General features: G+C 34.9%; 1 protein-coding gene across 4 annotated transcripts in view; it reads right to left on the bottom strand.

Annotated features, from left to right (window-relative positions):
- The window catches only part of LRBA (LPS responsive beige-like anchor protein), a 760465-nt gene that overhangs the window by 82667 nt on the left and 653302 nt on the right, over positions 1-24496 (bottom strand). For all 4 annotated transcript variants that reach the window (XM_020994027.2, XM_020994028.2, XM_078148462.1 and 1 more), the window contains one exon: positions 22561-22728. In XM_020994027.2, coding sequence (XP_020849686.1) covers positions 22561-22728 — 168 coding nt within the window. The remainder of the gene's footprint in view (positions 1-22560; positions 22729-24496) is intronic.

The following is a 24496-nucleotide window of genomic DNA, read 5'->3' as shown; positions in this document are numbered from 1 at the left end:
TACCTCACTGACTGTTTGGAGACTCTTTTCTGCATAGTACTAGGGAGGCAATTGGAAGGATAATGTTTATGCCTCCCTGGGGCCCCAGAAAAATGATCTAGATTGGGGATATGGACAGTGTATACAAAAAGCACAACAGCTAATTTGCTTAGGACAGCAAAATTTTTCAATGGGGTGGTGGTGGTGTGTATGAAGAATTTGGGAAAGGGGAAAAAAGTATAATAGGGAGACTGGACAATGAGAGTACAGTCCTAACAGCACATAACATATGGTCTCCTTGGTATCAATCCATGTGAAGGTGTGGTGAGCCTGATTCTAGAAATTGGTGATATGATAAAAGGGGTCTCCCTGATTTAGAACATGCACATGTAATAATACATAATATTATCTAGATGAGTAAGAAAAAGACACAAAACTTCAAGAAAAAAGACAATTTAATTTGGGGGATAGGTCGGAATTCAAGACATGATGAGTAGAGGAAATATTTTCTAAAGTAAGGGAAAAAACATTAGGGTACATTGGGTGACTGATGGGAGATCAGATGATAACTAGAATTAAGTAACTGAATTCAAATCACTTAATCACATTACAACTCAGATCCTCCAGCTGATAGCAAAGGTTGATCAATGTGCTGTACTTCAAGGGTGAATAAATATAATCATGAACCACTAAATAGGACAGACAAGTATGGTTCAGTGGCCCACATAATAGAAGAACTATATAAGGATCTAAAAAGCTAAGGGTTCACACAATGAGCAAGAAAGAATGAAAGTGGTTATAAATAACTTTGCAAATATCCAAGTGCCACACAAATATTTAAAATGCAATACAATAAATAACTCATTTATTCAGAGGTCATTTATTCTAAACGTAAAAAGACTAAGAACCCAGAAACAAGTAAAAGAAAACAAAAAGGCCTCAGAAGAGTCAAAATTGGTGTAACAAAAGCCTTATATTTTATTAACAGGTGATCCCCTCAAACCTTTATTCAAAACCTATTTATTTCTGCTTTGTATATAATTCTAATAAGCATGGTTCTTTGCTCTCCTAACCCAAACCAGAACAAATACGAAAATTCAGATGAGGCTATGTGTCAAAAGATAGGTACAATGAAACAACAAAAAAATGACAGCTCATGTCAAGAAAGGAAACAGGAAAACTATAAAAAATATTATTAGCAGCATTAGTGTATGACCAAATAGTTCTAGGTGGCACAGTGGCCAGAGTACCAGGCCTACAGTCATGAAGACCTGAATTCAAATTAAGCCCCCAACACTTACTAGTTGTGTGACCCTGGGCAAGTCATTTAACCACTGTCTTCTTCAGTTTCCTCATCTCTAAAATGTGGATTAATAATAGCACCTACATCCCAGGGTTGTTGTGAGATAAAATGAAACAATAATTGTAAAGTATTTAGCATAGTGCCTGGCATATAGTGAGTACAATATAAATGTTGACTATCATCATCATCATCATCATCATCATATCCTGCCTTGAAGAATTCACCACTTTACAACACGGTAGAATAAGAAGAAAGGAATTTTAGGGCTCAAAGGGAGCTTACTGCACATTCTAAGCCTTTTATTTTATAAATAAAAGCCAGAGAAGCTTCTCAAGAGCATATAGCTGGTTAAGTGGCAGAAGGAAAAGAGAACCAAGTTCTCCTTACTTCCAAGGTCTGTATCCTTTAAATATGTTTTTCATTTTTATCATGAATAATATCAACAAACACTAACATTTCAATATGTGGACCAAATAAGATTGTCTACAAAACTATGAACTTTTTATGTAGTTTGTCTTTTAGGATGTATATTAAATTTAACATAATAGAAACAAAACTATCCTGCTTACCCATGACTCCTTCTCTACCTTTGTTATGTTCACTTCTGTGTATTTCAAAAATGTTTCATTGCTGTTCTTTTCATCCTTTTCTTTGTTTTGTTCTTCTACATCATTATCATTACTCATCAACTTTCCCACCCTTCGTACTTCTGCTGCCCCATAGAGGTTCTTCATTTTAACTAGTAAATAGAATCAAGCAAAACAAATCAACCACCAGATTGGCTATGTATGAAAGTGTATGTTATCATTCTGGTCCTCCTCATATCTTTTTGCAGTCTATCACTCCTCTGCTAAGAGGTGGGAAGCAAGATCCATTAGTTTTCTGATATGCTGAGTTGTGTCTTCTAAAGTTGTGTTTCTTTACAGTGTTGTAGTAATTGTATAAATTGTTCTCATGGTTTTGCTCACTTCACTCTGCCATCAGTTCATACAAGTCTTCATAGGTTTCTCTGAAGCTTTTTGTCATTTCTTATGACACAGTAATATTCTATTACATTCATATACTGTAATTTGTCTAGCTTTTCCCTAATTTGTGGACCCATTTTGTTTCCAGTTCTTTGCTACAACAAAAAGTTCTGCAACAAATATTTTTCTATCTTTGTTTTTTTCCTGTTTGGGGGTATGTGCCTAGTAGTGATATCACTGGATCAAAGTGCATACACAATTTAGTGACTTTTGGATTATAGCTCCAAATTGCTCTCTAGAATGGTAGGATCAATTCACAGCTTTATCAACAGTGTTTTATTATACCTGTCCTCTCCTAGAACTTTCAACACTTTCAATTTTCCTCTTTTGTTATTTTTTGCCAATCCCGTAAGTGTGAGGTAGAACCTCAGACTTGTTTCATAGTTACTGATAGTTTGCAGTTCTTTTGAAAACTGCTAATTCATAGCCTTTGATCATTTTGGGGAACAGCTTTTGTTCTCATATATTTGCATCAATACCCTATATAAACTTGTACAGTAGACCTTTATAGGGACATTTGCTGCAAGTATTTTTCCTAGAGATAACTGTTTCCCTTTAGATTTAAATTTTAACTACACTTTTTTTTGGCTTGTCCAAGTTTTTTAATTTTATGCAAGGGAAATTGTTCATTTTATCTTTTATGAAATCTGTATCTTGCTTAGTTAATAATGTAATACCTAGTTATAGTTATGAAAAATATATTCTTTTCTTCTCAAATTTGTTTATGATATGATTTTTATATATTAAGACCAAGCATATATCTCTAGCATATTGTGGTTTGTTGTATAAGATATTGGTCTAAATCAGGGGTTCTACGTTTTTGAGTCATGAATACTTTTGACAATTCTTTCTCAGAATGTTTTTAAATGCATAAAATAAAACACAAGATTTTGAAGGAAACCAATTATCTTTAGTTATGAAAAACATTAAAAAAATTAACAGACTCATGCACCCTTGGTTAATATGTCCCTGGACATCTCAAATTTAATTTGTGTTAGCTTTTTCAGTTTTCCCAGATGTTTTTGTAGAATAAAGAATCCTTACTCTATTAGTATCCTTTTTAAATTATATCCCTCTAACACAGGAAAAAATAATATTCATAATAAGGTCTGAATCATCAAGAATGAGTTAAACCATATCATATACTCTGATTCTGAATACAGGGAAGTAAACTATTTGAGAAAAATAGGTTTTAAAAGTCAACAAATTTTAAAGGAGTACATTTCCGTGATCCAGACAATTTACTGTTGAAAAATATCTCATTCTATAACAATAACAGATATATAAGGTGCTATTACTGAACACAGTGTTGGGCCACACTGCTAGAAAAAGTCATCTACATAGAAGGACAAATTCCATACACACCAAAATATCCATAGGAACACTTTTTGATGGCAGGAAAAAAATAAAACAAACTGGGAAATGACTGGGAATAATAAATTGTGCTTAAAAAATATAACTGGATGATTAGTTTGCTGCTAGGAGGAATTCAGAGAAACACAGGAAGATCTGAATCAACCAACAGAGAATCAAGTAAATGGAACCAGAAAAACAATATACAGAATGATGATGTCAATAATGCATGTCATAATGGCTAAAAGACAGCAGAGCTAGAAGCAGTGACTACATTACAGAATCAAATTTAAGCTTGATGTCATAAAAAATTTTCTAACAATTAGAGTTATTCAAATGGAGAATTGGTCTTCTCAAGCAGCTATGGATTCCCCTTCTCCTGCTCAGTGGAGGTCTTCATGCAGGGACTAGTAGATGATCATGTGACAGATATGCTTTACTAAGGATTCTTTTTTGGGCATAACTTGGGCTTGATGGACACTAGGTGGATAAAGTGCCTGGGCATGGAGTCAGGAAGATTCATCTTCCCCAGTTCAAATCTGGCCTCAAGCATTAGCTGTGTGACCCTGGGTTGGTCACTTTAGCCTGTTTGTCTCAGTTTCCTCATCTGCAAAATGAGCTGGAGAAGGAAATGGCACACCACGTCATTTGCTTTGCCAAGAAAGCTCCAAATGGGATCTCAAAGAGTCAGACGTGACTGAAAAATGATTAAACTAAGCACACTTAAGTCTCTTACAATGCCAAAATTCTGTGATTCTGAGAACCATCTCAGTTCCTTAGAACAAATCATGGAACAAGTTTCTTTTATTTGGTAGATCTCTACCAAAGCACAGCGAGATTGTAATCGCAATGGGATGAGGGAGAATATAAGTCAAAATTGTGGCTTACTATTTTGATGACATTTACAACCTTTGGAACAAACTAAAATGAACTGGGCTAAAGCCCTGAGAGAGAAAAGGCAGGTCCCCTTCAGAAGGGACATAAAGGAACTTCAGACCCAGACCAGCCTGGTTCTCTTAGTATCAGATAGAGGAAGGATGCAGCAAAAGTCTGAGTTAAGAAATCTATCTCGTAGCTTATTCGGAAATGGCATCCTCACTATTCTAATTCCATCTTCATCACGGCTAATGTAGGGCAATGTAAAGAGACTGATGGGTGGTAGCACCTCCTTTTACATATAGAGAATGCAATGTTACATACTTTATCACAAAGTAATTTTGCTATTCAGTTTTGCTTAATTTTTTTCTTTATTGCAAGAGAAGGGTCAATGGGGAATCTTAATGGGTTGTAAAAATAAAAATATTAAAGTTTTTTAAAAAGTAATCTACCTTTATTTTCTGTACTTTTTCATCTCTTATATACTCCTCAATCTCTTGCAAACCCCACTACTATGACTCAAATTGTTCTTCCCAAGGTTAAAGATTTTTAGGGTTACTACTAAAGACTTTTAAACAGTTAAATACAATGGATTTTTCTCACTTCTTATCTTATCTGACATCTGTGTAGTTTTTGACTTTATATATTGCGGCTTTAAAAAAAACAACCTGTATTTTGTGTAATCTAATAACGTCTTAGCTAATCAATTGCCCCAAGTTAGACATTTGTATCAGATGGATTTTCTTTTCTTTTTTTTTTTAAATCAGATTATGATACTGCAAAGATTGGAGAAGGGAGAGATTACAAACACAGAGACCAGATACTGCAAAAGTCTAAGCACTAAATGGTGAGGGCTTGCATCCTAGGTTAGTGGCGGCAGGAGAAAGGGAAGGAAATGGATGAGAGATTTGCATTAGTAGAAATGGTACTTTTTGACCACTAAGGTGATATGAGAGAATGACAAAGTGGGAAGGGTGAAAGATGACAGCCCAAGATTGTGAACCTAGGTGACTGGAAGAATGGTGCCTCCAAAAGAAATAAAGAAGTCTAAATAAAGAATGGCTCTCTGTGTATATATGTGTAATATAACGAATTCTGATTTAGATATGTTACATTCGATGTTCTTAGAGGATATCCAGTTGAATAAGTTGGTAACAAGAGACTATTCAAAGCCAGGGACCATCTCATTCATCATTTTATCTATCACAAATCCTTGCATATAGTAGGCACTCAGTATTTATTGCACTGGTTCTCATCAAAACTTAAGTTCTCAAATAATTTTCACCACATAATTCCTCCCCACATTCCCAGTTTTCTTAAGCAACGAATTATGTTAGCAAACATTAATATTTTGAGTACAAGTTATTTCCCTTTAAATGTGTGATTTTCAAAACAAACTGATGCCCTCTACGTGCTCTATCAATATACTGAAGGTCATATTTTTTGACTGAATAAATTCTCAAAAATAACAGACTCTAAAGAGTTTGAAGAGGACATAGAAACCATTTAGTCTAATCCTTACTCAACCAAGAATTCCTCCTATAACACTTACATAAATGGGTGAACCATTCATTTTATTGACAACTTTGCTGTGAATACAATAAACAAGAATGATACAGGTATTAGAAATGGGGGAAATTGTCTTAAATAGGACTATAAATAAAATAGAATCAAACATGTATAAAAGTAACTGATATAAAATGAATTACCTAGAACAGCAGTACTACATATGCCTACCACTGGGCTCTTCCTCTATGAGTGGGAAATCAGGAGTAAATTCAACTAGGCAGCTCTAGCATGTTTTTGACCACAGCTTTGCCAATTCTGAAATATTCTGTGAGTGACATCTGAAGGGAAAGGAAGGGAAAGGAAGGGAAGGGGGAAGAAAATAGAATAAGTATACACACACACACACACACACACACACACACACACGTATGTGTATTGCAAAGTATGTGCCAGATACTGCACTAAGTGCTTTTTAAAAAACTTGTATAATATTTGAAAATACACCTTTCATCTTCACAACAGTCCTGCAAGGTGGGTACTATTGTTATCCCCATTTTATAATTGAGGAAACTGAAACAAACAGATCAAGCAACTTGCCCAGTGTCACACAGCTGATAAATGTTCAAGTCTGGACTTGAGCTTGTATCTTCCAGAATCTAGTTCTTGCAATGCAAACTATGCACCCAAAAGGCACCAGCAGACACTCCCATGGATGACAACGATGACACAAAGGACAGAGACCCCAGGGAAAATATTGAGGATGCTATGGCTGCACTGTATCTCCCCTCCTTAGCCAATCTTAACTCAGGACACAGTCCACTAACTCTTACCACAATGTTCTTTCTAACCACCCCAGCCACAATTTTGACAACCATGGCTCAGGGCAATTCAAGAGATCCATATACCAGTAGTCTTCCCATTATTTGCCTCTCTTAAGTTCCTTGGTGGAACTGCTAGGGAGTCTGATGGAACCCAGTTCTGAACTTTCATTTACTTTCATTTTCTCCAACTCTTCCCCTTCCTACCAGCCTTGGAACTGCAAAGCACAGTTCAAAAGCATCCCTCTATTCTCTCTCACTTCTATTCTATGTTTACTGTGCCATAATACTGATAAGGGAATACATAAAGTGAGAATAACATTCTGGTCCTTAACCTTGCAAATGAGCACTAAAGAGAATAGATGTGAAGCCACTTGTTCATGTAAGACAAGATTCTTGCATGCAAAAAGCCAACACTATAATAGGGGAGATGGAAAGTATGTATCATACTTTCATCTTCTACCCTTTGGATTTATTTTATATTTCAAAGTTCTGATTTACGTGGATTGTTACATAAAACAAACATTTTATCTTCTTAGGAGAGCTAGGTTGAGATTAATGCAAGTTTGAATAATGCAAAATTTGATTTAGTAAGAATTATAAGTCACATTAAATGCGAGCCAAAATTCAATTAATGTGAATGTGAGGCACGAGAGCTGACAGTTTTAACACACTCCTACACTGTGTAACTTTTCTACCATCATATGCGGATGTGATGTGCAATTGTGATGTGCAACTACCAATAGCTATGTTAATTTTTCTAAGGCAAGCCCGTAATAAAATGGACAAATGAAAAAATACTTCAGATGGAAACAACACTAGTACAGAAAAGAAGTGAAGAGAATGAAGGTGGTGATAGTAACTCTAAAACAGGATGAAATGACAGAATGTCTAAACTTATAGTATGGAAGATTATTATGCATCAGGTTTTTTAGTGGTTTGCAAATAACAGTGCCTTTTAGCTGTATAAATTGAGGATCACAATAAAAGAAAAGCATTCCTCTTAGCATAGCAGCCATTCAGATAAAAGCTTTGAGTTTTTAAGACAGTGAAAAAAAATGAAAATGAAGTGGACAGTGAAGGAACTTTTACAATCACTTTAAAAAGCTAGTTCAATTCCATAATGTTAAAGTCATCAGAGGGCCAGCCAGTGCAGATGAGAACACGGCAGCTAAACATCCTGAATTTTTAAAATAAAATAATAGAGATGGACATACTGATCAAAATATCTTTTTGTGTGGATGAAAGACTTATTCTGGAAAAATATGCATTCTAGAACTTACATTTCTAAAAAAGAAAAAACTCAACTTGGATTTAGTGTCCCAGGATCACTTAACACTTTAATTGGGAGGTAATGCAGAAGGGGATTTTAAATTAAAACCAATGTTTATTTATTGGTCTTGAAATCCTACAATTCTGAGAGGTTATAATTGATTGCCTCTACTTCTCTGGAGGTCAAATAAGAAAGTAGTATTTTTAGTTACTGGTTTTTAAGGATAGCATTTATTTAAATGCAAATCTGTCCTTCAAATTTACTGATTCTTTTTCTTTTTCTAAACAATATTACTGCTTCTTGGAATTCTGAAGTGGTGTTAGAAAGCATGAGGTAATGATGTTTTTCTGGGTGGAATAAAATTAAAGGCAAGTAAATAAAATCCAACTGAATGAATTAGCTAACCAGACTTTAAGTGAACACCATATGTAAAGAACTATATACTGGATACTGGGGAAGGGTGTGACAATCACAGCAGAGTTAGAGATGACAGTAGCACATAAAAGCAAGAAATTTTTAAGTATAAACAACATAAGAGTTAAAAATCTATGTATCCTTAAACTGGGACAACAGCAAATTTTAAATTACAATATTTCCCTTGAAGTGACTCATTCCAGTTTATTTCTGTAAATGTAGATCACACAATAAACATATATGTATATAAGAATATATACATATGTATAAACATAAATATTATATTCCCATACATATAATATACAAGCCAGATGTTTTATAAAAATTAAAACTACGTAAAAATTTAATGTGCTGTAGGCTTCTATTCTGATTACTCTGTTCTGTTATTATTTTCATCATTTAGTGCCCATTTATAGATAATTTTTATGTTTACTTACTATTCTACATGTATTAACTATTTAGAAAGGGGAGGCGCACAGTGGAATTTATATAAAGCCTTTCTTGAGTGAAACAGCTTTTCTCACACCCTGGGTAAAAACATGATTTGTAGGTTACTGACAATGCATATGCACTGTATAAATATAATGGTGAAAATAAGCTCAGTAGAAAACAAAGATTCTTTAAAAAGAGCAGCTGGGAAGAGAACAGGGGAAATTACAATATTTTTTATACTTTTGATGACATAATTACGCAAAGAGGAACTTTCCTGAAGTCAAAAAGGTAAAAAGTGGCAGAGCTGTGATTTAAACCCAAGGTCTATGGTTCTAAACCCATGTTCTGCATCATACTCCCCTTGCCTCCTGAATGCCCATCTTGGTACTCTATATCCTTTGTGAAAAGGACAGAGGGAGAAACTGAAGATCAGAAAGTGAAAACATTTTTTTAAAACATGTTTTTAAAACTTCAGGTTTCAAATCTTCCTTCTTCCCTCCCCAGCCACCCTCGCTGAAATGGCAAGCAACTCAATATAGGTTGTACATGTGCAGTTATGCAAAACACTTCCATAGTAGACATGCTGTGAAAAACTAACTCTATTTCCCTTAATCTTATCCTGCCCTCCCATTTATTCTATTCTTTCTTTTGACCCTGTCCCTCCTCAGAAGTATTTGCTTCTGATTACCCCCTTTCCCAATCTGCCCTCCTCTCCGTCATCCCCCCTGCTCTCTTGCCCTCTTCTCCCCCTATTTTCCCATAGGGTAAGACAGATTTCCTTATCCAATTGAATGTGTATGTTATTCCCTCCTTAAGCCAAATCCTCTGAGAATAAGATTCACTCATTCCCTCTCACCTTCCCCCCATTTCCCCTCCACTGTAAGAGCATTTCTTTTCTGTTTGAAGATTAGAAAGTGAGGATGATAGAGAAGGCAATCTGCTGCAGAAGGTGGGATGGAATGGGATCACTTCTCCACATAGAAGAGTTTGTCTTGGCAAAGACAAGGGCTACCTCTATGTGAGATAGGGATTAAGGAGGATACAGTGGGAAAAGACAACTTGAGTAATGCAAGATGAAGGTGAATGACCTCAATATTTTTCAGTGAAATATGAGCAACATTCTCTGCTGAGAGAGCAGAAGAAGGGCAAGTCATGGAAGGTAGGAAAAGAGATGAAAGGATTTGGACAAGACACTGTGGTGAGTGGGATGGTGAATCAAATCAGGTAAGCATAAAAAGGCTACCACAGGGCTCCACTTGAGATTATGTAACAGATTTGTAGTGGACCCAGTCAACAGTTTCATGTTTTTTTTTCCATCTTCACTGAGCAGCACAGAAGAAGGTATGAGTGATGTGAAGAAGGTATTGGAAGAATTCGAGGCTGAGACCTTGCAAGGCAAAATCAGCATAAAATAAAATGAAGGGAAAGGGACTTGACAGAAGAAGAGAAAGCAGAGCTGAATTAAGTAACCAAGAGATCAAAACAGGGAGGAAGCAGGAAAAAGTATAGCCTGTGTTGAGGTGATGGCCTGGGAAAAAACTGAAGAATAGAGAGAATGGAGATTATGACGAGAATGAAAAAAAGGTTTAGGCATCGGATAGGTGGAATGACAACAGATACGATCCAATAAAGGAAATTTAAGTTTCATAGAAGATGGAAATGTAACACTTGTGGGTAATGGCAAGATAATTCTCAGCTTGGCATTTTAAAGCTTTTCCTAATTTAGCTCCAGTAAAATTTTCCTTTTAAAAAAAATTAAAACCTTATAGTCTTATCAAACACCAAAAAATAAATGAGTATTTCTATATATAAAGAATACAAAAAGGGGACTGTATATAAACCTATACTCCATGCTTTATTTGAAAAACTGTAATTAATTCAGCATATTACTTTCAAATTTTTCCTGCCATTTCTTTATTACAGAAAGCTGCTGCCTTCTCTTCTCTTGTGTACACTTAAAAAAAACTTTTTATTGATTTTTCTGTTTTTTCTTATATCACCATAATTTCCCCCACTATCCCTTCTTCTTCTTATCAGAAGGCCATCTATTATAACAAATAATATCTTTAATTCGAAAAAGAGGAAAACAATCAGTTTAACTGATCAATACATTAAAAAAATATGAAAATAGGCACAATTTACAAAACTTGCAGATCTCTCACCTCTGCAAAGAAGTGGGGTGGGAGTGTCTTCTCATAACTCTTTCTGGGGTCAATCTTGTTCTTTACAATTTTGCAATATTCCCTTTTGATTTTTGCATGGGTTATTGTTCTTTTTTTGCCTACATTGTTGTATTCAGTATGTATACTTTTTCTTGGCTCTGCTAACTTTACTCTGGATCTGTAAATTTTTCTGTGCTTCTCCGTATTCATTACATTTGTCATTTCTTAAGTTACAGTAATATTCTATATCTATACCATTCACGTGACATAATTTGTTTTGCCATTCCCCAACATATTGGCATCTACTTTGTTTGCAATTCTTTGCTATCACAAAAAGTGCTACTATTTGGGTGTATGACAATCACAGTAACTGGCCTTTATATAGTTTTAAGGTTTACAAAGTACTGTGAATAGATAATTTAATTTGATTACATACTTGGGGACTTTCTTCTTATCAAGGGCCACCTTATGGTATATAAACCTAGTAATGGAATCTCTGGATGAAAGGGTTATGGACATTTTAGTAATTTTATCTGCATAATTCCAAAATGCTTTACAAAATAATTGTAGTGATTCACAGCTCCACCAACAGCACACTAGTATGTCTATCTTTCCACAACGCCTTAAACAATGACTATCCTCATCCTCTGTCATCTATGCTAACTGCAAAGTGTGAAGTGAAATTTCAAGGTCATTTTGATTTGCATTTTTCTTATTAGTGACTAGATCATTCTTTAATATGATTAATAGCAATACTTCTGAGAACTATGTGTTCTGTTCACTTTAAAAATGTTCCAATGGTCCTCTTCTTTTACTGGCATGACTATCAATACTGTCCCTCCCCTATACTCCAATTCAAAACATGGGGGAAAACTCTTATAACAATTATGCAGAGTCAGGTAAAACAAATCCACATCCTGGTCATGTTGAAATATGTCTGCCTTCCTTCACACTTTTGAGTTCATCACCATTTTCTTGGGAGGTGGGTAAACATGTTTTATCACAGGTCCTCTGAAGTCATGGCTGGTTATTACTTTGATCAGAGTTCTTAGGACTTTCAAAGTTGCTTTTATTTATAATGTTGTCATTGTACTTCTGGCTCTGTTCACTTTCACTCTCCATAAGTTCATATTTCTCAAGACTCTATGAAATTACTTCTTTTGTTATTTCCTACAGCGCAATAATATTTCACTACGTTCATATATCAGAATTTGTTAGCCATTCCCCAGATGATGGCCAGACCTGTCTTTTTGTCCTTTTAATTCTCACACCAACTTCAGACCCAGAAGTTTCATTTCCTTGCAAGTATTCCCTCTTAATCTCCTCTCCTCTCACCTCCATCTCTTTCCCTGTTGAATTTGGTTTATTTATTTATATTTACATGTTGCTGTTCAGTCATTCAGTCCTAACTTTTTGTGATCCCACAGACCATAGCATGTCAGGCCCTTCTATCCTCCACTGTCTCTCAAAGTCTGTCCAAGTTCATGTTCATTTTTTCCATGACACCATCTTATCCATATCATCCTTTGGCCGTCCCCTTTTCCTTTTGCCCTTAATCTTTCCCAACATCAGGGGCTTTTCCACTGAGACCCCTCTTCTGATTATGTGGCCAAAGTATTTAAGCTTCAGTATTTGACCTTCCAGTAAATAGCCTGAATTGATTTCTTTAAGTATTGACTGATTTGACCTTGCTGTCCAACGGACTCTCAAAAATCTTTTCTAGCACCCCCATTTCAAAGTGTTGATTCTATGGTGCTAAGCTTTCCTTATTGTTCAAGTCTCACAGCCAATTGTTGCTGCTGGAAAAACCATAGCTTTGACTATATGAACCTTTGTCAGCAGGATGATCTCCTTGATTTTTTAGTATGCTGTCTAGATTTGCTATAGCTTTCTTCACAAGGAGCAGGCACTTTTTAATGTCATGGCTGAAGTCACCATCTGAAGTTATCTTTGAGCTCAAGAATATAAAATCTGACACTGCTTCCATTTCTTCTCCCTCTATTTGCCAAGAAGTGATAGTACCAGTTACCAAGGTTTTTTTGACTTTTTTTTAAATGTTAAGCTTCAAGCCAGGTTTTACACTTTGATCTTTCACTCTCATCAAGAGGCTTAATTCCTCTTCACTTTTCCCCATGAGGGTGGTATCATCTGCATATCTGAGGTTGTTGAAATTTCTCCTGGAAACCTTAATTCTAGCCTTTGATTCATTCAGCTTGGCATTTATACACCTAAGTGCACTGTGTGTGTTTTTGAGCCTCCTTTGTCTCTATCATATAAGAATAAGGTTCACCTAATACTCCTTTCCCCTACTGTTCCTCCATATTTGTGTAATCTTCTCAACACCCTATCCTCCAAATCATGAGAAATAGCAAATTTGACCTTCTTTGAGGTACTAGGCCTGGAGTCAGGAAGACCTGAGTTAAAGTCTGGTCTTAGACACTTAGCAGCTGTGTGACTCTGGGTAAGTTACATTACCTCTATTTGTCTCAGTTTCTTCAACTGTGAAATGGAGATAATAACAGCACTTACTTTGCAAGATTGTTCTAAGGATTAACTGAGATAATATTTATAAAACACTTGGCACAGTGCATGACACTAGTAGTGCTATTTATATGCTTACTCTCTTTGCATTTTTCCTTTGACACTAGTGCATTCTCTTAACTCTCCATTATCTTTCCCCTCTTAAAATACTCAGTACAGAACTAATTCTCTCTTTTTTTGGTTTAATTCAATCAATACTCTTTGAAAATAAACACTTGTTTCTTCTTCCTCATTAGGAAGTAAGCACTTAAAACATCTTATACCCCCACCCAATATCTTGTTCAAATAAATCTGCCTTACTGTGATTTTCTTGACTCATATTTCCATTTCAAACTTCTTACTCAGGCATGGTCATTTCAGCAGATTGCTTCAAAGTCCTCTCTATTCTATTAAAGATACATTTATTTTCCTGTAATATTATACTCAGTTTTGCAGGATTAAGTTATTCTTGGTTGTGAGCCTTTCTTCTTTTCCTTTCATATTTTGCCTTTAGTGTATTCTAAGGTATCCTTTCATTTACAGTAGAAGCTGCCAGATTTTGTGTGATCCAGACTGTGGATCCTTGGTATTTGAACTCTTTCTTTCTGGCTGTTTGCAAAAATTTTATTTTGATGTGGAAGCTCTAGATTTTAACTGACATTTCTGCAAGTTTTCCTTTTGGGGCTTCTTTCAGAGGAGAACTGTTAGATTCTTTCAATTTCCCATTTGTCCTCAGTTTTCTAGGAAGTTTTAATTCATAATATTTTGAAATATTGTGGCCAGGCTTTTTTTTTTTAAGACATGGTTTTCAGGAAGTCCAAAGAGTCTTTAATTATCTCTCCTTGACCTCTTTTCCAGGTGAGTTATTTTTGAGACCAGATAGCTTACATTTTCTTCTCTCTTTTTTTTAAACTTTTAATTTTTGAGGTAGCAAGGTGATACAGTGGATAGAGTGCTAAATTTGGAGTCAGAAGACCCGAGTTTGAATCTTGCCTCAGATATTTATTAGCTTTGTTATCCAGGCAAGTCACATAACTGCTATTTGCCTTGATTTCCTCATCTGTAAAGCAGTGATAATAATCCCAGGTTTTTGTGAGGATCAAATGAGATCATGTTTGTAATGCATTTTGCAAACTGTAAAGAGCTATATAAGCGATAACTTGGTTATTGTTATTACCATTATCATTATTATCATTTTGTTCTAATAATTCTTACTCTCTCCTGGAGTCTCTGATTTCTCTTTGTTCTATACTAATTTTCGGCCTGTTTCTTGGGTAAGGTTTACTACTATTTCTTCTAAGTTATTTATTTTCTTAGTTCTTTTGTCCAGAGATTAATTTCATTAACAAATTATTTTGCTTCATTTCTTCTAAGTAGTCCTTATGGAAAATTTTTATTTTTCCCAAGTCTCTGCTTGTTATTGTTTGGGAATTACTTTTTCCTTCTATGTGGATTTTAGGATTCACTGCATGCATTATAATGGTTATGTATTACATTTACATATATATTTTTTTATTTTATTTTTTTTAATTTTTTTGCTTTTTGGTGAGGCAATCGGGTTAAGTGACTTGCCCAAGGGTCACACAGTAAGTGTCAAGTGTCTGAGATCAGATTTGAACTCAGGTCCTCCTGACTCCATGGAGTCTATCCACTGCACCACCTAGCTGCCCCTATAATTCTTTACAGTGGTCTGTATCTCCATGTGTTTGTACAACTGTTATAGCATTAGTTCCTGAATAGGGGCTTTTGCCAGGGCCAGGCTACATGACCTGTCCTCATAGATTATGTGCCAGGCCATGATTGGTTTTTACCTGTGTCACCTGGGTTCCTGCACAGATATACACTTCCTGGGGTTAAGGTTTCCCTGGATCTCTGACATTCAATGTGATGGATATATAGGTCCCTATGGTTTCTTAGTGCTGCCACTGTTGATATGGCTTCCAAGGTCCATGATGTGGATTTCTAATTATCCTAGAGTATTCTCAGGGAAGCAAAGTTTTCTATTCTTGCTACCTTTGGATAGAGTATTACAGGCTACATGTCTCTGGCTTGTCCCTGTTTATGCTAGGAGGCTAACTGCTTGTTTGCATTTCTGGAGGGCACTCTTTGCTATTGTCCATAGTCTCCTAACTGAATTTTTGTGCGTTTCTGTGACAATCATGCATGTAAGTGCTCACTGAATTTCTTGATTATTAATTAATCTGGTGCTATTTTTAGAGGTTTTTTTTTTCCTGGAGTGTTGCTTCAAGTAGCCACCTTAGAAGGAAGGAATGCTTTTTAAGCTGCTTCCAGCCTCCTTGCTTAGACTTATTTCATATTACTTTTCCTTCATATACTCAAGCATGTTCCAGGCAAATTGGCCTACTCATTGGTCCCTAAGTTTGGTATTCCATTTCCTGCCTTTATGACTTTTCAGAGGTTGTCCTCCATTCCTGAAATACACATCCTCAAGCTTTTGTCAAGACAAAACTCATGTACCACTTCCTAATGTGGAGCCCTTCCAGATTCCCCTAGTAAATGTTCACTCCTTCAAAGGCTCTTGTTCTTATCAAGATCAAATGATCTTGAACTTATTCATTTACATAGTTTATCACCCCAATAGAATATAAGTTCCTCCTACTCTCTTATCCCTTTATATTCTCTTTCCTAGTAACCTCATCAACTTCCATAGGTTTAATTATGATCTCTATGCAGATGACTCCCACATTGATATATCCAACTCTGGTCTCTTCCCTAAGCTTCAAAACTGTATCACCAGTTAACTATTATGTTAAGCTGGCCCCACTTGAACTCAATAAGTCTAAAATGAAATCCTTTATCTCCTCTCCTGCAAAGAACAGAAAAAAATTCCTCCTCTTCCAAATTTCCCTATCATCCTTCTGGTGCCTTTACTCTTCACTCCCCATAAATCCACAAATCCAATTAGTTGTCAAATCTTGCTATTTCTACCTTCCCAATATCTCTTGCTTCTAATCATTTCCCTCCCCTCACAAAACTACCACCTTAATTGAAGTCTTCAATAAATCTCCACTGGATTATTGCAATGGCTTTATAAATGATTTCTTGGACTCAAGTGTCCCACCACTTCAGTCCATTCTCTATAATACCACTAAAGTACTTTTCCTTAAGTGCAGGTCCCCTAACTTTAGTATTTTCCCATTTATTGACTCCAAAATAAAATATGTACCGCTCTCTTTAGCTTTTAAAACACTTCACAAACTTGCCCCTATCTAGTTTCTTGGCTGCTGCACTGCTGTTCCCCACCTTTGTTCTAGTTCAGCTGTTCCGGGGTTTTTGTTTTTTCTGGGGTGATATTTTCGGGGTTTTCAGAGGTTGACAGGGGAGGGTGACAGCGACTACCTTTTTACTCCACCATCTTGGCTCCCGGAAGCGGGAAGCCTCTACCTGAACTCCGCCATCCAGACAAACTAGCCCTCTCTCTCTTCCTTTCACATGATATTCCGTCAATCTCTGTGCCTTTGCAATGACATTCCTTTGAAATGCATTAATTCCTTGTTTGTACCTCATGGATTCTGTCTTTTCCTTTAAGATATAGCTTAAATACCACCTTCTATGTACAGTCTTTCCTAATTACTTCAACTTCTAGTGTTAACCTTATCGAATTTACTTGTGTTTAACTATTATTTATTTATTAATTCTCTTTATTCAGTATACATATACATGCACATACACACATATATACTTCTTTCCTCCACTGGAATGTAAACTATTTGGAATTAAAGATTATTTTATTGATTTGTATCTCCAAAGCCTAGCACAATGCCAGGCACATAGGAAGAACTTAATAAATCCTTATTGAAAGACTGACTGATTGGAGTCCTTCAAATCTATTCCAAAGGGCTTTAAATTATAAAAGAAAAGGGAGGGCAAAAATTGCTTCTATATCAACCAAGCTAGCTATCATAGAGAGTATTTTCAAAGTAGGAAGAATAATTTGTCAGATTTTCAGAAAATCATAGGAAGCAAGATTCAAGGAAGAAGCCAAAAACAAACAAATAAACAAACCTGTAAACTCAACTGTTTATATGTAAATAAACAAAGTATGAGTAACATGTAAATTCAATTTGAGATCCTAATTCAAATGTGGGAAATTTACCTCATATGTATTCCTCAGACATCATGTTATGGAACCTATAACTGGAAAATGTTATCTGAGAAACAAAGCAGGGAAGCACAATGGAGAGCATTTGGGTAAAGAAAGAGAAAGCAGTGTTGTTATCAGAGTATATTGTAGACTACCTGGAAAGCAAAAGGAAATAGGAAATTTAGAAAACACATTATAAGCCTGGCACAAAGGCATAATATAGTGACAATGGGGGACTTCAGTTTTATTGATAATCTGTTGGATCACATGCTCTGACAAAACTGGTACAGTTAATAACCATGTTGCCTTAATGCTAATATTATTCTTCAAAAGATGGAGGAATTAATGGAGAGAAATCATTGGAAACTAGATCTTCAAGGAGAATTGACAGGAACTTTGGGGGAAAAAGACCATTCTATCTGAGTTTGTAGTAGAAAAGACAAAATTTTGCCAGAGTCCAATATATACACTCAATTTTAAGAGCATTGACTTAAACATTTTTAGAAAAAGGATAAGAAGGATCTCACAGAGTGTTAGAAATAAAATCCTGGAAAGATAGTAACTTTTCAGGACTAAAATTCTGGTAACCCAACGCAAAACAATTCTGATGATGATGAAAACAAACATGTGGTTGCTCAGAGAAAAGATCAATCTACTTATATTTTTAAAAAGACATGCAAGAACATAGAACAAAAGCAAGTCACAGAAGATGAATATGAAAGCATGGTACAGTTATGTACAATATAGTCACCTAATTTCATATCTACAAGCAAAGCCTCAAACAAAAACAGAGCTTGGCCATCTTGGAAGGAATGAAGTAAGAGTCAAAAATTCATATTGTAAAGAAAATGAGAGTTCTGGAGAAAAGAACTGGAAAAGATAGGGGAAATGCTTGGAAGGAGAACAGTTAAATAGAGGAGGTATAAAACTTTACTCAAGTAAAAGATACTGCAAAAATTAGAATGGATCAAAGAGAAGTAAATGATTCTGCAAATATGTAATATTGATACAAAGTCAAAAGACTGAATAAAGCACCTCATATCAAAAACAACTGACCTGGAAAACAATTTGATGAGGAAAAAATTTAAGAATCATTGGACTGTCTGAAATGCATGGCCAAAAAAAAAAAAAAGGGGCCTGGTTATCATAGTTTGAGAAATCATGAAGGAAAACTTCTAAGACCCATTAGAAGCACAGGGCAAAGTGAAATTAGAAAAAAATCCACTGGTCACTTTTGGTGGGGGTGGGGGTGTGGAGGGGGATGAACCCAGGAATGTCATAGCCAAAATCCAGAGCTTCCAGGTAAAAGAAAAAAAGTAAGCATCCAGAGTGATAGAATCTTGAGGAGCCTCTGTTAGGATCTTACAAAATTTGGCAGCTACTAATATACAGGAGAAAACTTGGGCTATATTATAAACTTACAGCAAAGAATAACAATTTATCCAGCAAAACTGAGTATAATCCTCAGAAAGTGGGGGAAGATGAAATAGACCTTCACAAAGAAATTCCAAAAAATTCTGTTGAAAAGACCAGACCCCAGTAAAAACTTTAAAATGCAAACACAGAAACTAATAGAAATAAATATATAAAAATAATTACCTGAACAAACAAAAGGCACTACATAAGGATGAATCTTAAATCCTAAGAGGAGAAGAAATAACTGACAAAATCTTAATGTGGTAGAATGAGCATTCTAACTCCCTGCCTCTATACAAATCAGGCTAGATTTTCCTTAAAAGGTACTGAAACTATAATACTGAGTGATTCAGGGAAATAAAGGCTCAGATTATTTGCACCACTTCCTGGTTCCCTAAACACAAAACAAACATGAGAAATTAATTCCTGGTGCATTCTGATCCCTGGCTAGTGGACCACAATGGGCAATTGAGTCAAGCAAACTTGTCTTCTTTTTGTTCTTTAAAATTTTTTTTTTTTTGCTATGTGGATTGGCTCTCTGGGAGGAAAAAAGGGAAGATGCATAAGGGATTTTGGCTGTGTAAAAAACTAGAAATACATATACATATACATGTGTGCATAAGTATATATACATATATATATACACATACATATATATATATCAAGCTCTACATTATAGAGATTTATAATTCCATGTATGAATCCTTTCTGATCTACAATGCATATAGTAACGCCTATTTTATTTGGTACGTAAACTAATTTTTTTTAAATTAAAAATGCCCCCTATATGCATAATGCTCAGTAATTATATGGTTTGGTAAAGTCTACTATTAAAAAAACTTAATATAAAAAATCTAGATTTAAATAAAATGAATTGAAGGAATGATTATTCATTTCACCTAAGTAGTCTTTGATTTAAAAAAAATTTACATAAAACTTTTCAACTAAATGTGGACCACCCATGTGCACAAGAAATAGTTTATAAATTAATACAAAAGATCGTAAAAATAGATGTTTAGAGCTGCATTGGACATTAGAGGACATCATTTCAAACTCTTTATTTTGAAGAATTGGAAATTGAGGTTCAAAGAATTTAATTGACTTGCCCAATGTCACATGGTTAGTACACAGCAGAGGAAAGATTTGAATCTAGGTCCCCTGATTTCTAAGTCATAATTCTTTTCACTGTACCAAGAAGAGGGGAAAAAGAGAGTAGAATCAAAGAAATAATACTAAAATGAAGGGATCAAATGAAGATCAATAACAAATGAAGAAGAAATACCTTCCTGAAACGATAATTTAAGTGAATGAGAAAATATTTCAACTTCCATACAATTCTGAATGTACATATCTACTGCTTAAATAATATACTTCTGCCAGTGATTCTACATTAAAAAAAATTGATTTAGCCAACTGGGATAGAAAAACGAAAACAATGGAATCAAAATGAACCTCATAGAAAGAAAAAAACAACTGACTCAAAGTTTCACTGCAATGTTATGGAACTGCATACTAGAAAAGATATATGATATATGGGTTATTAGAAACAGATTGCTAGGTTTCATATAAATGACAGCAACAGTTCTTATGCTTTACAGAGGGACCATGAAGATCCTTTAGTTTAACTCATTCATTTCAGAGATGAGGAAAAGTCAAGCACAAAATGGTGACTCGAGTTTCCCTGTAATGCATAGTTTGTTGGGACACGAGACTTATACCAAAAATACATGAGTTCAGACTCTGGTTCTGTCACTTTTATAGGCTAATGATCCTAACCTCATTTGTCACAGGTTGTCTCATAACTTTGATTGCTTTTGGCTCTGAAATCTAAATAGGAAGAGTGCCTTGTACATAGTAGGCATTAAATAAATATTTTTTGATAAATGAAAACTGATATATGATCAAATATTGCACAGATAGATAGTTTATTCCTTATAATATCATTAAAGAGTCTCAACTAAAAATTCGATCTAGTACTATATATTTTTTAACCACACCTCCATTTAACCATACTTCCACTGAGGAAATTCCCATAACCAATGCCAACAGAAAATCAACTAGAAACATCCAGTTTTTTAAGAGAGTTGCCTGAAGCAATGAGAGGCTACATGACTTGCTCAGAGTCACAAAGTCAATATGTCTGAGGTGGGAACTGAACATGGGTCGTCCTGACTCAGAAGCTAGATCTGCATTCCCTACACCACAATGCTTCTCATCCCATTATTACAAAGAGAGAAACACAAATTGACAGAGAAATGAGTAGTCCTAACCATAGGTTGTGACAAAACATATGATGAGAATGATGACACTCTTCTGTATTTTTAATGCCAAGATAAAGAAAACAATCAAGGGGAGAAGGGAAAGAGTTCATTCTCCTGCAAATTTGGTGTTAATCAGAATCTCTTTTGATTTAGTTCTGTGTTTCTTCTTCTTCATTATTTCAAAATGTTTAAAATTCTGTTCATCATAAAGGCCTAGGATGTGGTAAAATCACACCACAGTCTCTTAAACAATTCAATTTCCCATAGCTACAGAATTAATCCCAATTGAAAGCAGTGATAAATAATATTGTAAGAGTAGAAGAAAGGGGGAGATAGGATAATTCTCTTCCTATATTAGTGAAAGGAAATGCAAAACTGAGGCTATATTTCTTTCTCAGCAACCTCTGCTCAGGCCTTAAATGAGTTTGAAGGCAAAGGACTAGTCTAGATGATCCTATTCTTTGAGTTTCATGATGCCTGGAAAATTTGCTTTTCTGAATAAAATTACTTTGAACCACAAATAGGAATTCTGGTACCTGGACATTTTAGTTAATGTTAAGGGAAGTCTAAGGTATGAGGTATAAGGAAATAAAAGACACATAAAAATGAGAGACAGAGGTAAAGGTAAAAGAGAAAAGAAAAGAAATGTAGAAAGGAAGAGGGTTGCTAAGTGATGGAGTCCTTTTCATCCTTTTACATCTTTGATTCTGTCATCTATGGCCCTCCAGATCATATGCTTTCTGCTCATTCCTTACTTTAATACCTGGTTTACGATCTTCTTTTCTACCCTGACTCTCTATTCCCTTTGAACCCACTTGGTTCCCTATTCTTCCATTTCTATGACCTTTCCTTCTAGTCTAACATAACTATTATTTTTATATGGTATTTAAATTTCCTAAGAAATTTTGTTATCCACAAAATAACCCTTAAAATACAAATGAAAAGCCGAGATGCAAGAAACTGTATACTACTCAAGAGCATTTGAAATAAATATTTTTAAAAAGTATAAAACCAATGATATACAGTATTATCAGATTTGGGAAGGACACATTCAAAACTAACCTTACACATCTGAAATGTGGAATGAAATGACTGTCTCAGTATAGAAGCTCACCTCTCTCAACACAGGATCTGTTATTGAACTCAGATTGACAGCTCCCTCATACGTCAGGTAATAGAATACATTAAGGGCTCGGACTGCCTCTGGCCCTTGCTGTTTATAGCCAAAAATGAGATCGATCCACTGGTGAAGCTGGCAGGAAACAAAGTCACTCTCTAAGGCCTGTAAAAGAGAATAGGTTGCATTATTTTGACCATTTATATTTGAAAAAAGTATACTTTATTCAAAATATATTATTGGGAAAATTTTTATTGGAAAAATAATGTTTCCAGCTAATTTAAAATTAGCATAGAAAAGGCTTATTTCTAGGAATTGCATTTTAGCAGTGACTAAATATACCTAATAATGATATAATCAATTTCTCGCATAGTTAAGGAAAGAAAAAAATTCATACATATATAACATCCTTTAGAGAAAATTCAAAGATAACAGAAGCTATAGCACACTGGAACACTGTCTGAGAATTATATAATATATAATACTATTTAAAAGTGCTGTTATTGGGAAATGAATGCTTTTAATAAAAGAGATTAAATTCTGAATTTAGATTTTGGGGGGGTTGTTTTTGGTGACTTCTTAGGTATGAGGAACTTCCAATGAAGAAACTTCTTCATCCAGTGTAGATGGACAATCTTTTTCTAACTTAGAGGTACCAAGGCACTAAGAGGCAAAGTAAAAGGCTGAGGGGTCTCACAGCTAATAGAGGTGTCAGAGGTAAGACTTGAACTCAGCCTCTCAAAGTCATTCAGTCAGTAAATGTCTGTTAAATGCTTATTATGTACCAGGGACTATATTAAATAACAGGGACATACAGTCTCTATATTCAAGGAGTCAAACACAGGAGACAACATGCAAACCCATCAATCAACCTATATACAAGATAATTTGGAAATAATTGCCAGAGAAAAAGTACTAGAATTAAAGGAAGTGTGGTGGGTAGGATTGGAAAAGGCTTCCCATTGAAGTTGGAACTTTGAGGAAGCCAGGAAGCATAGATGAGGAAGAGCATTCCAGGCATACAGGAATAGCCAATGAAAATGCCTGGGGTCAGAGACTGAGGGCCTTGAACGAGGAATACCAAAATCAGTTTTCTATCCATATTTGATGCTGACTTTCTTGAATTTACATATTGTAGATTAAATTCTAAAAAAAATTAGGATTAGATTGAAAACATAAAAAATTTTAAAATAACTGAATCACTTGAAAGGATAAAGTACATATTCATTAAGAAGTATAACATGCCAGAATATAGCAACACTTCCTAAGCACTGGTGCTGAAAATGCTGTTTTTTTTTTCAGGAAGTACTTTATAAGAATAGGCAAAATAATAACAAAATTCATATTGGGGAAATAATGAAAAAAAAACCCATGAATTAAGGGGAAATAGCACTTTCAGACTTCCTATTATATTACAAACAGTATTCAGCAAAATTATTTGGTTCTAATTTTAAAAAAGGAAATCACAAGAACAGACTAAATAAAGAAGAACTAGAAACAAATGAATGGAATATGCAGTATTCAATAACCCCAAACAACATAAATTACTTGGGGGAAAACTCCGTATCTTTTTTTTCTTTTTAACAATGGGCTGTATTAATTTATTTGGGGTATTTTCTTTCCCCCAATTTATTTTTATTTATTTCATTAAATATTTCTGAATTACATGTAAACATTTTTTAATATTCTTTTTTTAAAAAAAATTTTCAGTTCCAAATTCTCTTCCTCCTTTCCTTGAGAAGGTGAGCATTTTGATAAAAATAATACATGCAAGTCATGTAAAACATATTTTCATATTAGTCATGTTGCAAAAGAAAACAAAGACTAAAAAAATCCCCAAGAAAAATAAAGTAAAAAAAAAAGATACTTATATCTGCATTCAGATCCCATCAGTTCTCACTCTGGATGTGTTTTTCGTAACGGTTCCTTTGGA

This window comes from Phascolarctos cinereus, unplaced genomic scaffold, assembly GCF_003287225.1.
Source record: "Phascolarctos cinereus isolate Bilbo 61053 unplaced genomic scaffold, phaCin_HiC Scaffold_9;HRSCAF=440, whole genome shotgun sequence".
In the NCBI taxonomy this organism is placed as follows: Eukaryota; Metazoa; Chordata; class Mammalia; order Diprotodontia; family Phascolarctidae; genus Phascolarctos; species Phascolarctos cinereus.
The sequence above is the reverse complement of the archived record's forward strand: the minus strand, read 5'-3'. Positions and strand labels throughout refer to the sequence as shown.